The sequence below is a fragment of the Schistocerca serialis genome, chromosome 8 (assembly GCF_023864345.2).
Source record: "Schistocerca serialis cubense isolate TAMUIC-IGC-003099 chromosome 8, iqSchSeri2.2, whole genome shotgun sequence".
Classification (NCBI taxonomy): Eukaryota; Metazoa; Arthropoda; class Insecta; order Orthoptera; family Acrididae; genus Schistocerca; species Schistocerca serialis.
Window position 1 is genome coordinate 550,495,965 of NC_064645.1, and position 17,070 is coordinate 550,513,034.

The 17,070-nt window shown below is 45.3% G+C and overlaps 1 protein-coding gene across 2 annotated transcripts in view; it reads left to right on the forward strand.

Annotated features, from left to right (window-relative positions):
• The window catches only part of LOC126416222 (heterogeneous nuclear ribonucleoprotein A1, A2/B1 homolog), a 47,749-nt gene that overhangs the window by 10,337 nt on the left and 20,342 nt on the right, over positions 1-17,070 (forward strand). For both annotated transcript variants that reach the window (XM_050083824.1, XM_050083825.1), the window contains exons 3-4: positions 6,852-7,183; positions 10,847-11,086. In XM_050083824.1, the coding sequence (XP_049939781.1) occupies positions 6,852-7,183; positions 10,847-11,086 (572 nt within the window). The remainder of the gene's footprint in view (positions 1-6,851; positions 7,184-10,846; positions 11,087-17,070) is intronic.

A 17,070-nucleotide genomic window follows, 5' to 3' on the forward strand; every position in this document is an offset into this window, starting at 1 on the left:
CTTCCCAGAGGAATTGCGGTGGCTTTTTCCACCACCTGGCTGAGCTACGGCAACTGTTAAGCAGTAAAACTGGTATCTGAATTGCCCTCCAGGAAACCTGGTTCCCGGCAATGCAGAAGACTCCGCGGCTGTAAGGGATGTAGTGACTATAATAGTGTCAGGTGGAGTTTTCGTTTATGTGCTAAACTCGGTCTGTAGTGAAACAGTGCCCCCTTCAAACCCCTCTTGAAGCAGTGGCTGTCAGAATGATGCCGCAGGAAATAACTGTCTGCAATGTATATCTTCCTCCAGATGGTGCAGTACACCAGAACGTATTGGCTGCACTGATTGATCAACTCCCTAAACCTTTCCTACTTTTATAAGCTTTTAACGCCCATAACCCCTTGTGGGGTGGCACTGTGCGTACTGTCAGAGGCAGAGATGTCGAAACTTCACTGTCTCAGTGTGACCTCTGCCTCTTAAATACTGGGGCCTCCATACATTTCAGTGTGGCTCATGGTAGTTACTCGGTCATTGATTTATCAATTTGCAGGACTTCTCCCATCTATCCACTGGAGAGCACATGACGACCGGTGTGGTATTGACCACTTCTCCATCTTCCTGTCACTGCCCCGGCATCAGGCACACGGACACCTGCCCAGATGGGATTTGAACAAGGCGGACTGGGAACTTTCACCTCTGCTGTCACCACCGAATCTCCCCTGCGTGGGAACATAGTGATGGTTGAGCAGGTGACTACAAGAATTGTTTCTGCATCAGAAAACACAATCCCTTGCTCTTTAGGGTGCCCGAGGCGTAAGGCAGTCCCTTGGTGGTCGCCAGAAGTCGCTGAAGCAATTTAAGGAGTGTCGGTGAACTCTACAGCGGCATAAGCGGCACCCTTACCTGGAGCACCTCATAGCCTTTAAACAGCTCTGTGCCCGTGTTTGCTACCTTATCAAACGATGGAAGCAGGAGCGTTGGGAAGGTGACATATGGCACCTAATGGTCGAGACGTCTCTCTCCCAAGTCTGGGCAAAGGTAAAACGCCTTCTCAGGTACTAGACCTCAACAGGTGTTCCCAGTGTTACCATAAATGGCTTGTTATCTACCGATGCAAACGCGATTGCCGAACACTTTTCTGAGCACTTTGCTTGAGCCTCTGCGTCGGAGAACTACACCCCAGCCTTTCGCACTCTCAAATGGCGGCAGGAAGGAACATTCTGTCATTAACTACATGCCACAGTGAATCCTATAATGCCCCGTTTACAGAGTGGGAGCTCCTTAATGCCCTTGCACATTGCCCTGACGACACAGCTCCTAGTCCTGATCAGATCCACAGCCAGATGATTAAACATGTCTCATCTGACAACAAGTGACATATTCTAGTCATCTACAACTGGACCTGGTGTGATACCATCTTTCCATTACAATGGTGGGAAAGCACCATCGTTCTGGTAATCAAACCCGGCAAAAACCTGCTTGATGTGGAAAGCTATCGGCCTATCAGCCTCAACAACGTTCTTTGTAAGCTGCTGGAACATATGGTATGTCAGTGGTTGGGTTGGGTCAGGTCTTCGAGTCACGTGGCCTACTGGCTCCATGTCAGGGTGGCTTTCGCCAGGGTCGTTCTACCACTGTTAATCTTGTGTCCCTTGAGTCTGCCATCCGAACAGCCTTTTCCAGACAGCAACACGTGGTTGCCATCTTTTTTTTACTTACGTAAAGCATATGACACAACCTGGTGACATCAAATCCTTGCCACATTGTGCAAGTGGGGTCTCTGGGGGCCCACTCCCTATTTTTATCCAAAATTTCCTGTCGCTCCGTACTTTTCATGTCCAAGTTGGTGCCTCCCATGGTTCCAGCCATGTCCAGGAGAATGGAGTCCCGCAGGGCTCTGTATTGAATGTGTCTATTTTTAGTGGCCATTAATGATCTGGCAGCAGCTGTAGAGCCCTGCGCCTCACCTTATCTGTATGCAGACGACTTCTGCATTTTTGTACTGCTGCTCCAGTACTGGTGTTGCTGAGCGTCACCTACAGGGAGCCATCCACAAAGTGTAGTCATGGGCTCTAGCCCATGGCTTCCAGTTTTCAGCCGCAAAGTCGTGTGTCGTGCACTTTTGTCGGTCTTATATCATTTATCCAAACCCAGAACTTTACCTTCACGATGATCCACTCACTGTAGTGCAGACGTATATATTCTTAGGACTGGTTTTTGATGCTCAGTTGACTTCGCTTCCTCATCTTCGTCAGCTTAAGTGGAAGTGCTGGCAGCACCTCAATGTTCTCTGTTGCCTGAGCAACATCAATTGGGGTGCAGATAGCTCTACGCTGCTACGGCTCTACAGAATCCTTGTCCAGTCCCAAATTGACTATGGGTGTGTGGTTTATGGTTCGTCAGTGCCCTCAGTGTTGCATTTACTCAACACTGTGCACCACTGTGGGGTTTGAATAGCGACAGGAGCTATTAGGAAGAGTCTGGTGACCAACATACTGGTGGAGGCTGGGGTCCCTCCACTACAGATCAGATGTGCACAACTGCTTGCCAGTTATGCAGCACAAATTCGTAGTTCTCCTGAGAATCTGAATTACAGTCTCCTTTTCCCGTCCAGCTCCTGCTTCGGCGGCCCAGTTCGGGGCTAATGATTGCGGTTTGCATGCGGTCCCTTCTCTCCGAACTGGAGTCTTTCCCTTTACCACCTCTACTCGCAGTCCATTCACTTACGCCTCCATGGTGTATACCTCGGCTGCAGCTTTGTCTGGACCTTTTGCATGGCCCTAAGGACTCCATTAACCCTGCGGCTCTCCACTGTCACTTCCTTTAGATTCTTGGCATGTTCCGGGGCTCTGAAGCAGTTTACACAGATGTCTCGATGGCTGATGGTAGCGTTGGCTTTGACTACGTTCACGGTTGCCATATTGAACAGCATTCCTTACCATTGTCTGCAGTGTATTCACTGCAGAGATGGTGGCTATTTCTCGTGCACTCCAGTATCTCCGTTCATGCCCTGGGGAGTCTTTCCTATTATGTACTGACTCCTTGAGCAGCCTGAAAACTATCGACCAGTGCTACCCTTGTCATTCTTTGGTAGTGTCCATCCAGGAGTCCATCTATGCCCTGGATCAGTCCAGTTGTTCAGTGGTGTTCGTCTGGACCCCTGGTCACATCAGAATCCCAGGAAATGAACTTGCTGACAGGCTGGTCAAACAGACTATGTGGAAACCACTTCTGGAGATGGGTATCCCCGCAACTGACCTGCGTTCGTTATTACATCGTAAGGTTTAAAAGCTTTGGGAGACCAAATTGCAAATTCTCAGTACGCACAACAAACTATGCGCCATTAAGGGGACCACAACTGTGTGGAAGTCTTCGGTGTGGGCTTCTCACCAGGACTCCGTGGTTCTCTGCCAGCGCTGCATTCGCAGTGCCTGGGCGACCCACAACTACCTCCTGTGCTGTGAAGACCCACCTCAGTGTCAGTGCGGCACCTGGTTGACAGTGGCCCATTTTCTTCTGCTCTGTCCTCCTTTGTTTGTCTTGTGACTTCATCTTCGGTTGATGGACTCATTACCATTGATTTTAGCAGACAATGCCTCATCGGCTGATTTGGTTTTACGTTTCATCCATGAGATAGGGTTTTATAATTTGATTTGAGTTTCAGCGCATGTCCTTTGTCCCTCTGTGTCGTCCACTCCAGTGCTTTTAGGGTGGAGGTTTTATTGTGTTGCAGGGTGGCTGGCTTTTTCTTTTTATTTTCGTGGTCGGCCAGCCACTGTATTCTGCTTCCTTGTTTTACTTTGTTCTGACTGTTCCTTGCATCTCTATTTTCCTGTCCTCTTTTGTTCCTTGTAGTGTTCGTTGCATTAGGAACAAGGGAATGATGACCTTGTGGTTTTGTTCCTTTGCCCCTCTTTTAAACCAACCAAATCAGGATTCATTTGATGCCCAAGAATCTATGATTAGGAAAAATTCTCTCTTACTACATTAGGTGGCATGACACTAGTGAAAATGAACTGTAGAGCTGTGTGGCAAGGTTCCCATACTTTCAACAAGTTACAATGACTTTTGTAAAGTCTGTTGTTAATTTCTTAACAGTTTGTTGCATTTTTGGTCCAAACTTACCTGTAGTCTCTCGCAAACACAAACACGTACAGTGTAAACTCACCAGACACCATTATCGCATATTTGCTGTGTTAGTGTGTTACCATGTTCATATTGTGCCTTGTAGCATACATTTTTTTTTTGATTTTTCAGTGAGAGTTCTGTTTTAAGTTGACTGGTACTGGCAGCCTGTCTGGTCTGTATCGATCACCAATTTTTTGTTGAACTTGGGCATAAAGTCCTTCATCTGCAGTTGAAACAGAAAGTTTCCAGTGTTTCTTCCCCCAATTCACAGATTCCCTGTTACTTACAAATGTCATGATCTTCCTCTGCTGAATTCTGTGTTATTGATTGAATTTCTTAGCCCATGAAAGCGATGCTTTGAAGATGATGCCCTCAGATTGAAATTGGCGTGCAGCTGCCAAAACCCACTGCTGTAAAATCCTGGTTGTTACCTGAAACATAAAATCAAAGTTGCATATCATGGTCATAATCTGTTGTTAAAATACCCAGCTAAATTTGTGGTCACACGTAATGTCATGTCGACAGACAAATATTTTCATAAAGTGCAGTGGATACTACTACCACTACTTCCACGGTATATAAACTGCCTTTTTGGTATAAATGCCATACCTCATTAAATACTTTGGAGCTTTCTACGTGGGTTTCGTCCAGCTCTCTTCAGAGTACAGTTTGAGTGACAGCTTTCCTGGAGGGCAGTAAATTTATGGATGTTGTTAAAAAAGCTTCAGCAATTTACTGTTAAAATTTTGATGTTTGAAATTCCTTCACTTTGTGTGCAGTCTGATTTTGCTCTGTGCATATCGACTGGAGAGTGTTCATCGGAAGACATCAAACTACAACCTATGCTAAAAAAATGTGCACTCCACAAGTACTCTGCTACCAAGTAACTTCTTCTTTTGTGTACAGCACCCCAAATCTATTGACAGTCCTAAAATTCTCCACACCATAATGCAGGGCCAGAGATCTGCAACCTTGGAGGTCATAGAATCTGCGGAGCTTCTGGTTGGACCCTCCAGTAGGCTTCAAGCCAAATCCTGATCAGTTCTGGACACCATACTGCAAACTATAATCTTTCACCAAGTGAGTGAGGCCAGCAGCTTTCACTTCGGCCATCACTCTTGAAGAACTGCAGGTAGGCTCAGATCCAACACGTCATTGGTGCCAAGATTAGCCATGACTTGCAGATGACTGTGGCCTGCACCCTGGATAGTTGCAAGTATGGGTTTCTCCATATCTCTGATGTGGCCTTCACCCAGCCTAAGAGTTCTTTCCAGCCCTGGATGCTATTTCTGTAACTAGCAAACCCTGTCCCCATGTGGCTGCTTCGACCCTGTTGGGGTAGTGGCCACTTGGCCCACTAACAGAGTGAACCGGCAAGGCCAGGCAGCTGGTCCCCAAATACCCCCCCCCCCCCCCCCCAAATTGGGTTAGCTATTAGGTGTCTTTGCAGTAGAGACTGTGGGTGAAACAATTGATACTTGAGATGTGCCATGTCAGCTTTTCTGCTGTCACAACATGCTGAAGCAGCAACCTGCAAATGGCTGACCACGGCTGAAATTATTTTCATTGGATTGCGAACTGCAGCTAGCTACTCCCGAGTTGGCACACAGCATGCACACTTCCTATTCAATCTACTACCAAAATTCAAATGAAAAAATAGTTAACAATTAGATAATGAACCCTGTTGTCTTTTAGAAATGGATTTACACTACCAAACTTGTTTGGAAAAACAAAAACAAAAAAATGCGAACCCAAGCTACTAGGAACTACTGACGTCATTGTCACTGACAGTAGTTCACTGCCTGCTGATATCAAGTAATGCAGCTGAAAATTACACTACATAATTACATAACTCACTTAGTTAACAAATATGCAAACTCTTACAACAAAATAAATAGCACTGCTAAAAACAGATAAACAATCACTCTTCACTTCTGCTCAGCCTGTAAGAATACCACTAAACTAACAATGTATGCAACCTGTGTACAGACGATAAGCTGCTGCTGAACTCCTCTGCTATAAGACTGTTACTCTGTTTGGTATTGGTAACGGAGGAAGGGAAGAGCTTTTACATAAACAAATAAGCAAAATAGTGTTCATTGTGTACATGTGTTTGAGTAGTAGCAGAAATGATGGGGATGTAAAGTGGGACTAATAGAGAAAGTGAGCAATTAGGCTGGGTAACAGTATTCTGTCTGTACAGAATATATAGCATGCCAAACTTGGTTTGTGTACATCAGTTTTTCCTTATGTACAACTGGTCCAAAATGAGGGCAGAGGTCTTCTGCTACGTCTGTTTGTCATCTATACCTTTATTTTTGCTTTTGTTTTTATATTCCTTCATTATCTCCTCAGTTTATTACCTCCGAGTTTTCCCAAAACTATTGAACTGCTCGTGGGAGGTTCACTCTTTGATATTTATAATATGTAATTATTGTCAACTCTTTAATTTTTTTGTCAAGGCACAGATTACAGTCCCCCTTCTCTCCCTCTCTCCCTCTCTCCCTCTGTCCCCCCTCTGTGTGTGTGTGTGTTTTTTTTTTTAAGTTGATTTGAAAATTCAAGATAAGGCAAAGATATAATGGTTGGTGTTTCATTTAGTGATGTTCTTCAAACATATTGGTCTTATAGTAGCAAACCTATTTAGCTTAAACCTGTAGTTTATTCCTGTAGGCTCGATTATCATTTTCAATTTCTTACTTTGAATTTGGGAGATGCAATATTTATATTGTTGCCTGTAGGTCCCGTGGCTTTGGTTTCATCACATATTCAAGGGCACACATGGTGGATGATGCACAAGCTGCACGGCCTCATAAAGTGGACGGGCGTGAGGTGGAACCAAAACGTGCAGTTCCTCGCACAGAAATTGGCAGGCCAGAAGCTGGTGCCACAGTGAAAAAGTTATTTGTTGGTGGCCTCAAAGAAGAGGTGGAAGAAGATGACCTTCGTGAATATTTCCAACAGTTTGGGACTATTGTGTCATGTGCAATTGTTCTTGATAAAGAAACAAGGAAAAAGAGGGGCTTCGGTTTTGTAGAGTTTGATGATTATGATCCAGTTGACAAAATATGTCGTAAGTACTTTTTTATTCATTTTGGATTGTAATTAGAATAGTTGCAGCAACCAGATTTTTATTACTCGCGCAATTTGTGGTAAACTGTGCTGAAAACTAAGAATTGTATTTGTAGGTATCAGCAGCTAACTTTTTGAAATGGTTCTTGGAGTATACAATTTTCTGTGAAAGGTATCTGTATAATTACTGTGATGTCTGCCTGGACTGCTTTTGATGAAATGCCTCTTTGCAGAGGCCTGGTTGGTAGAACATTTTCACATGGAAATGGATCTTCGTTCAGTTAGCTGGTTCAAGTGGACAGTGCAAACCTTTCAAACAATCTGGTTCCTGTGAATAGTGCACACCTTAAAAATAATAATGGAAAACCTAAAGTGAATGACTGGTTAGTGGACAACCTTATGGACACCTGCTGCAACTCATTTATATTATGCTGGCTCAGCCTGATTCGTTAGCCTTTTTTGCATATGAGATTGTTTCCAGTTTTTCTTTGGAAAAGGCTGCTGTTGGGGCAACTATCTGAAAACGATGCAAATTAACTGATGAAGGCATTAAATGCTCTAGATATCTTGGAATCAAACAATGAAAAATCCAGGATGGAATGTAACTATATTAGGGAAGGAAAGTTGCTACTCCATACATAGCGGAGATGCTGAGTCGCAGATAGGCACAACAAAAAGATTCTCACAATTATAGCTTTCAGCCATTAAGGTCTTTGTCAAGAACACATGCACATGCATGCAATTTACTCACAAGACTGCAGTCTCAGGCAACTGAAACCACACATTATTAGGATCTTTGTTGTACCGATAGGCTCTCTGCTATATGGTAAGTAGCAACTTTCCTTCTCTAATATTGTTAGAGATCTTGGAATCTGACTTGTGAATTGTAGATAATCACGTAATGCATCATCTGATGAGCAGCCAAAATTGTGTGTTTGAAATTAGTTTTACTTAGATTTAAAACCTATTGAAGGAACTCAGTCTTGTAAATGACCTGGAAAAGTGTGCTTGCAGTAGAAACATAAAATTTTTAAAATACTTCTCATAGTATTGCAGAACAAATAGGTCAAGGACTGAAGTCGATATAGAACATCTAAAACAGGGACAATCATTGTGCCTATATAAACCAAGCTTTAAAAATTTATTTCGCTATGTTACTTGGCTGAGAGACTATCTCTATTGTGAGAGAACTAAAGGTAGTGGCAATACCGGTCAAGAACTGACATAACGTAGCTTTCTAATGATGATTTTTAGATGGGCTCTAGAATCGGCAGTGCATGATACACTATGCGGTCTACTAGCTCCTGTTCCTTTGCTTAAGCTGTTGCGAATCTCGTTGTCATTTTAAACCTTCCAAACCAGATCAGAGCCGCAGTTAATCACTGATAGGTCAACATGGCCACTGTTCTTACTTACACTGGAAAATTGTCAATTGCAGGAGGTTTGAACTCTGCTCCATGGGGCGTGGGTTCTGTCAGCTCACCTGCAGGCAGATGCAGGTGGCTAGGCTACTAAGATACGAAAGTTGAATAATAGAACATGGTTCTTGTTAACATGACAGTTTGAATTGGAGAAATGTTTCAATTAAATGCTTATATTAACTCTCAATTAAGTGTGTACATCATACTCCTCCTTGCAGGTCTCCACTTCACACCCAAGTTATTGACTACAATTTCATCCTTTTCCTTTGCTCATTAGCATGTGTGTCTGCATTGCTTGACATCAAAATTGGTAAAGGCACCAATTTCCTCCAAATATTCTCTCTTGAAACAGACCATTTGTCATCAAATATCTTAACTTCACACTTTACACAATATGAAAACTGGCGGGCAAGCTACCTATTACTGCTGCATGTTAACGAAGTCTTGCACACACAAACTTACAGTGAAACATGTTACACAGTCTTAATCTGTCTACACCTGAAGAAGTAAGCAGTGCCCGTAAGAAATCTGCCAAATGAACTGTATGTTCAGTTAACTGGGTATATTTGAATGTAGTATTCAGGGATTGATCAATTAGATTATGAATCTCATCCACAAAGCTACTCAGACATCTATTGGTCATCAGGACAACTAAGTCATTACTGTCCTGCCAGATTATTCATACAAAAGTGTTTCCCAAGGTAGTCTTTATTATTACCACCACCTCTTCCCCCCCCCCCCTCCCCCTCCCCCTTCCAAAGTGCGTGCGCACACACACACACACACACACACACACACACACCTAACTTTTTAGTAATTTTGAAAAACATCCTTAAGAATTTTGGGGAAATTTTTGACCATTTAATTTTAGAAATTTTAATACTTCTAATGGTCTTCAGATAACAAAAGAGACAGTGTGGTACTGGGGTGCAAGACTCGCCCGTCTCTTGCAGTTGACTCACATATTGCGTGCAGCCCATCTTCTTCTCGGGTCAGACGGCTGCGTCGATCTTCACCTGGAAACACACATTCTTCTCCAAAGACTTTAGCTGGTTAAGGGAATTTCAAAATAGACTGATTCTGTGCTCTCAGGATACTTTTGTTCAACTGTTATATTTTCAGCTCCACAATAAAAAAACTTAACAAATTTCACGCAAGCGTTCAACTCTCTAGAGTCGACCACGTTTTTGACCATTAGAAACTAACAGATACAATTATAATGTTACACCATCAAAGAATAGAGCGTGCTTGCTCTTTGTATGCCGTATTCTCCCAATACACGTCCATCCTGCATGCGTGCACCGCCCCTGCTGCTCCCTTCCACACACACACACACACACACACACACACACACACACACACACACACACGAGAGAGAGAGAGAGAGAGAGAGAGAGAGAGAGAGAGACTGGCAGTGAGGTAAGGTAGACCCATCCCCACTCTCTCACTCTTGTACTTAAAATATCAGGTGTCAGAGACGGTGGAAAGCTGAGTGTCTCTAGAATTTACACTGAAATTCTTGAGGCACTACATACTTAATCATGAAAATACTGTTTTTTACTTTTTGTCTGTGTGAGACTTTCCCAAAAGATTGCATTATACCATTAAAAATACTCCGTAAAGTAGAAACAAGCTGCCATAAAGGAAACTCAAATGACTTGCAGCATATTTCATTAATTACGCCATAAATGAGTGTAGACATATACTCTCAAAAGGACTTAATGGCACTATCAGAATATTGTGGAAACTGAGGTTGCTATACTCATGATGAAGAGTACAAGAAAACTAATAGTGAGAAAAAATTAGTGTGTCTTCAAAAAGGGCAATAATTTCCAATCGGTTCTTTGGGTGAACATCTATAAAAAAATACTAGGAAGTTCTGAACATATGTGAAGTCAATGAACAAATCCAATAAACTTACAAACTAATCTTTTATATATTATAATGGTGTTGGAAATATCAAATTGTAGATTACAAATTCTGTTAAGCATGAAAAAACAGGCTCACCAATGTTTGGAAAGTGTCTGTGTATGTGTACTCACAGCCAGTGCGCCCCCCCCCCCCCCTCTCTCTCTCTCTCTCTCTCTCTCTCTCTCTCTCTCTCTCTCTCTCTCTCTCTCTCTCTCTCCCTCTTCTGTCCTCCAAATGTTGCCTCTTGGAACAGACCATTTGCCATTAAATAACACGCTGCACATTTTACACAATAGTCACTCTAAATTTCTGTTAATCTTACGGTTTTTCAGTTTCAAGAAATCACCAGATTAATGGAAAACACATAGATGTGAAAAAAGCATTGCCAAAGGGTGATGTAGGATTGAGCCGTGGAGGACCTGGGGGGCGTGGAATGGACGGACCCCGAGGAGGAGGAGGAATGGGTGGTGGAAGTAGTTGGGGTGCCCGTGGTGGCAGAGGAGACTGGGGCAATGGCCCTGGTTTTGGAGGAGGATTTGATGGTGGCAGAGGCATGGATGATGGTTGGAGAGGTAAGTGCAGTAATATAATAATGTTTTGTTCTATGTTCTGTAATATTTAGTGGTAGATAACATTATTTCCATACCTCACTTGTGTACTCTTCTATTTATGATGATGCCACATGTGCGAATGCACTATAATAGAATGAAAAATAGTTTCATGGGGCTATTAGAGGTTGTGTTTTTTCATTTGATTTAGTTAGGTGTCATTCAAAAGCCTCACCTGGAAACAGATTGTATTCAAAGATTTTCGCTCTGTTTGCTTTTTTAACACTTTTTCTCACACCTTTCTTGGCTTTTTAAATTGTGGTTCCCACTTTGGGTTTGACCTCCAGTTTCCAAATTTTACGAAAGTGTGGGCTGTTTGGGAAGGACGCCTTACTGTTGGGTATTAACTCTCCACTGTGCCTTCCCAGGGAGTCCACAACTCTTTTGCGGATACGTGTGTGTCGAGCACGGGGCATGAGCTATTGCAGCTCTTTCCTTTCCGGGTTGCATACCTTCCCTTTCCACATCCATCCCTGTCCCCAATGCTTTCCCCCACCTCCTGCCCCTTCCTTTCCCCTTCCCCTTTTCCCTCTCTTTGGGAGTATGTTTTGCTCCTAGGTCCGGAGACGGACGCTTGTGAATGTATGATCCGGTTTATTTTCTTTTATCTCTCTAATGGAAAGTCTCTGTCCTTCCTTTGTTCTTATCTTTTCCTTTGTTCTTATCTTTTCCTTTGTTCTTATCTTTTCCTTTGTTCTTATCTTTTCCTTTGTTCTTATCTTTTCCTTTGTTCTTATCTTTTCCTTTGTTCTTATCTTTTCCTTTGTTCTTATCTTTTCCTTTGTTCTTATCTTTTCCTTTGTTCTTATCTTTTCCTTTGTTCTTATCTTTTCCTTTGTTCTTATCTTTTCCTTTGTTCTTATCTTTTCCTTTGTTCTTATCTTTTCCTTTGTCCTTATCTTTTCCTTTGTCCTTATCTTTTCCTTTGTCCTTATCTTTTCCTTTGTCCTTATCTTTTCCTTTGTCCTTATCTTTTCCTTTGTCCTTATCTTTTCCTTTGTCCTTATCTTTTCCTTTGTCCTTATCTTTTCCTTTGTCCTTATCTTTTCCTTTGTCCTTATCTTTTCCTTTGTCCTTATCTTTTCCTTTGTCCTTATCTTTTCCTTTGTCCTTATCTTTTCCTTTGTCCTTATCTTTTCCTTTGTCCTTATCTTTTCCTTTGTCCTTATCTTTTCCTTTGTCCTTATCTTTTCCTTTGTCCTTATCTTTTCCTTTGTCCTTATCTTTTCCTTTGTCCTTATCTTTTCCTTTGTCCTTATCTTTTCCTTTGTCCTTATCTTTTCCTTTGTCCTTATCTTTTCCTTTGTCCTTATCTTTTCCTTTGTCCTTATCTTTTCCTTTGTCCTTATCTTTTCCTTTGTCCTTATCTTTTCCTTTGTCCTTATCTTTTCCTTTGTCCTTATCTTTTCCTTTGTCCTTATCTTTTCCTTTGTCCTTATCTTTTCCTTTGTCCTTATCTTTTCCTTTGTCCTTATCTTTTCCTTTGTCCTTATCTTTTCCTTTGTCCTTATCTTTTCCTTTGTCCTTATCTTTTCCTTTGTCCTTATCTTTTCCTTTGTCCTTATCTTTTCCTTTGTCCTTATCTTTTCCTTTGTCCTTATCTTTTCCTTTGTCCTTATCTTTTCCTTTGTCCTTATCTTTTCCTTTGTCCTTATCTTTTCCTTTGTCCTTATCTTTTCCTTTGTCCTTATCTTTTCCTTTGTCCTTATCTTTTCCTTTGTCCTTATCTTTTCCTTTGTCCTTATCTTTTCCTTTGTCCTTATCTTTTCCTTTGTCCTTATCTTTTCCTTTGTCCTTATCTTTTCCTTTGTCCTTATCTTTTCCTTTGTCCTTAACTTTTCCTTTGTCCTTAACTTTTCCTTTGTCCTTAACTTTTCCTTTGTCCTTAACTTTTCCTTTGTCCTTAACTTTTCCTTTGTCCTTAACTTTTCCTTCTCTGCTGTGGTGATTGAGAATTCTTCTCTTCTTTCCTTTTCTTTGTTCCTCCATTTCTCTCTTTCCTGTGCATGTCTGGAGGCCAACCCTCCACCCTCCCACACATAGCTGGTGATGGGATAACGCGTAAATCCCCGCCCAGGGTAGACATGTAGAACACTTACCCCCTGTGGGTCCGGGGTATGAATAGGCCCGAGGTATTCCTGCCTGTCGTAAGAGGTGACTAAAAGGAGTTTCAACTGTTTCGGCCTTCCATGTGATGGCCCCCCTTGGGGTTTGACCTCCATTTTTCAAAATTCTGCAGAAGTACAAGCCTTTTGGGGAAGGACGCCTTACGTGGTGTACCACTGGTCCTCAGTGCACTAAGACCTTGGCACTCAGCATTATACTGGCGTTGTAACCATACCCACTATTCCTCAAATTGGGCCTAAACGCCTGATGGGTTGTACAAGTTACGCCCATAGTGCGTCCCCATCTGCACCTACGATCATGATGGACTTTCCATGGCACCAGAAATCCAGCACGGTAGCCAGCCCGTTGTGGTGGGGTCGTCATGTACCCTCTAGGTTGTAGCCCCCTGACAACACAGGGGTCGTACTGCCGATACCTGAGCTGCACCCTCCCCACGTCGGCCAAGGAGTAGATGACAGTCTCCTTGGGGCATCAGGACTCCCGGCAACGGTCATCCTGCCAGGTGGCCCTTGCTGAGGCTGGGTGGCGCCCGTGGGGAGAGCCCCTGGTCGGAGTGGATGGTATCGGGATGGATGTTTCGGAGATGAAACGTCAACACATATCAGGTCACTCTGCGGCAGAGTCTTTCGAAAGGAAAGGTACTGTCTCTGTCTCTGGTTCTGGTTCTCCTGCCCTTTCCCCCTTGGCCACTCCCTGGGAGGAGGGACAGGCCCGCCGGCTTGGGCGAAGTACTTCCCCCGCTATTTGGTCTGTTCTCGAACCGATGGGGGGGACGTTCGCCACCTCCAAGCCCATGTTCTTTGTTCAGCACATTGAGGACATCTTCGGGGAAATCGAGGCTCTCAGTAAGATGCGTTCGGGGTCTGTTGTTATAAAGACCACCTCTGCCACACAGTCGGCGGCGCTCCAGGCGTGCGACCGCCTAGGGGACATCCCAGTGTCCATTGTCCCGCATCTGGCACTAAATAGGACGCTGGGGGTTATTTTTCATCGGGACCTCCTGCTGCAATCTGATGAGGAGCTCAGGGCCAACCTGGAGCGCCGAGGCGTGTATTTCGTCTGGCGAGTCCAGCGCAGCCCCAAAGACCATCGCATCGATACCGGGGCCTTTATCCTCGCCTTCGAGGGAGACGTTCTCCTGGAGAAGGTAAAGGTGATGTGCTACCGGTGCCACATGCGACCTTATGTCCCTCCTCCTATGCACTGTTTTCGGTGTTTGCACTATGGGCACATGTCGTCATGGTGTGAGGCTGAGCCCCTTTGTGGCGATTGTGGATGTCCTCTTCGTGAGGAACGTACATGCACCCCACCACCTCGGTGCGTTAATTGTCCCGGCATCCACTCGCCTAGATCCTTAGACTGCCCCGCGTATCAGAAGGAGAAGAAGATACAAGAACTCAAAACTTTGGATCGTCTCTCTTATTCTGAGGCCAGGAAGAAGTATGACCGCCTCCATCCCGTGCCGTTGACCACTTCGTTTGCCTCAGTTGTGTCCACTCCTTCCGCAGTATCCTCACCCCTATCCTGTCCCCCCTCCACCTCCTCCCCCCATCCAGGGTCTATGCCTCCGCCTCCCAAATCCCCCCCTTCCAAATCCTCCTCCCCCGTGGCCCCCGCCCCCTCTGCCCCAGGGGTCACCCCCTCCCGCCACGCCTGAGAAGCGATCCTCTTTTCTCAGGCGTCCATCGGGGAAACGTTCCGGACCCCAGCTTCCGAGGTCCGGTGTTCCAAAACGGACCCCACACGTGAGGACCTTCTTCGGGTCCAGCCCACCATCCCTGTGCCTCCTCGGACTTCCAAGAAGGCCTCCAAGACGAAGTCTCTATCCCCCTCTCCACCCCGGTACGTTTCGTCTGACGCTTCATCGATGAGTCGCTGCTCCCGGCCGTCCTCAGTTTCGCCGGGACTCTCTGCTGCCAGGTGCTCAGCTGGCCTCTCGTCGGCAAATGATGCTGCCCCTCCTACACAACCAGGGACAGCGGCCGCAGCTGGCGACGACTCGATGGAACAGGATCTGCCTCCCGCCGGTTGTAGCGTTGTTCCCTCGAAACCTGGCCCTCCGCGGCCGTCGAGGTGACCAGCTCTTCCCCCGTCTCGTTCCTCTTTTTTGACTCGCGATGTCCTTGTTACATTGGAACATAAGAGGTATTCGATCTAATCGGGAGGAATTAAAACTGCTCCTCCACCTGCACTGTCCGCTCGTCCTTGGTCTCCAGGAAACCAAGTTGCGCCCGACTGACCGTATTGCCTTTACCCACTATACCTCGGAGCGGTATGACCTCACCCCTGTGGACGGTATCCCAGCTCATGATGGGGTCATGTTGCTCGTTTGGGACGATGTCTATTACCATCCCATCCCATTGACCACCCCACTCCAAGCAATAGCTGTCCGTATTACTCTTTCTGCTTTTACTTTTTCAGTTTGTACCATCTACACTCCATCGTCATCCGCAGTCAGTCGGGCTGACATGATGCACCTGATTGTTCAGCTTCCCCCGCCGTTTTTATTGTTTGGCGACTTCAATGCCCATCATCCCCTTTGGGGCTCTCCTGCATCCTGTCAAAGAGGCTCACTCTTGGCGGATGTCTTCAACCATCTCAATCTTGTCTGCCTCAATACTGGCACCCCGACTTTCCTCTCGGACTCTACTCATACCTACTCCCACTTGGACCTCTCGATCTGTTCTACCACTCTTGCCCGTCGGTTAGTGGTATGTCCTTTCTGACACCTATTCGAGCGACCATTTCCCCTGTGTCGTTCGTCTCCTGCACCACAAACGACTCCGAGCGCAATGCCGTAGAGCCATCAAAGACAGCAAAAAAGCTTGTTGGGCCTCTTTCACCAGCTCTTTTAACAGTTTTACTCCCTCTTCTGTCGTATGGGGTGGCCTGTGCCGGCTGTCGGGCATTAAGGCCCACTCCTCGGTACCTGGCCTGACCTCAGGTAATGAGGTCCTTGTTGATCCTGTGGATGTCGCCAACGCCTTCGGCCGCTTTTTCGCGGGGGTTTCAAGCTCCGCCCATTACCACCCTGCTTTCCTTCCCAGGAAAGAGGCAGAAGAGGCTCGGCGACCTTCCTTCCACTTGCTGAATCTGGAAACTTATAATGCCCCCTTTACTATGCGGGAACTCGAACGTGCGCTTGCACTGTCCCGGTCCTCTGCTCCGGGGCCAGATGCCATTCACGTCCAGATGCTGGCACAGCTTTCTCCGGCGGGCAAAAGCTTCCTTCTTCGTACCTACAATCGCGTCTGGACCGAAGGTCAGGTCCCCATGCGTTGGCGTGACGCCGTTGTTGTTCCTATACCCAAACCTGGGAAGGATAGACACCTTCCTTCTAGTTACCGCCCCATTTCTCTTACAAGCTGTGTCTGTAAGGTGATGGAGCGTATGGTTCATGCTCGGTTAGTTTGGATTCTTGAATCTCGACGGCTACTTACCAATGTCCAATGCGGCTTTCGTCGCCGCCGCTCCGCTGTTGACCACCTTGTGACGTTGTCGACATTCATCATGAACAACTTTTTGCGAAGGCGCGGAACGGTAGCCATGTTCTTCGATTTGGAGAAGGCTTATGATACCTGTTGGAGAGGAGGTATCCTCCGCACTATGCACAGGTGGGGCCTACGCGGTCGCCTGCCCCTTTTTATTGATTCCTTTTTAACGGATCGAAAGTTTAGTGTACATGTGGGTTCCGTATTGTCCGACGTCTTCCTCCAGGAGAACGGAGTGCCTCAGGGCTCCCTCTTGAGCGTAGCCCTTTTTGCCATCGTGATCAATCCAATTATGGATTGCATTCCACCTAATGTCTCAGGCTCTCTCTT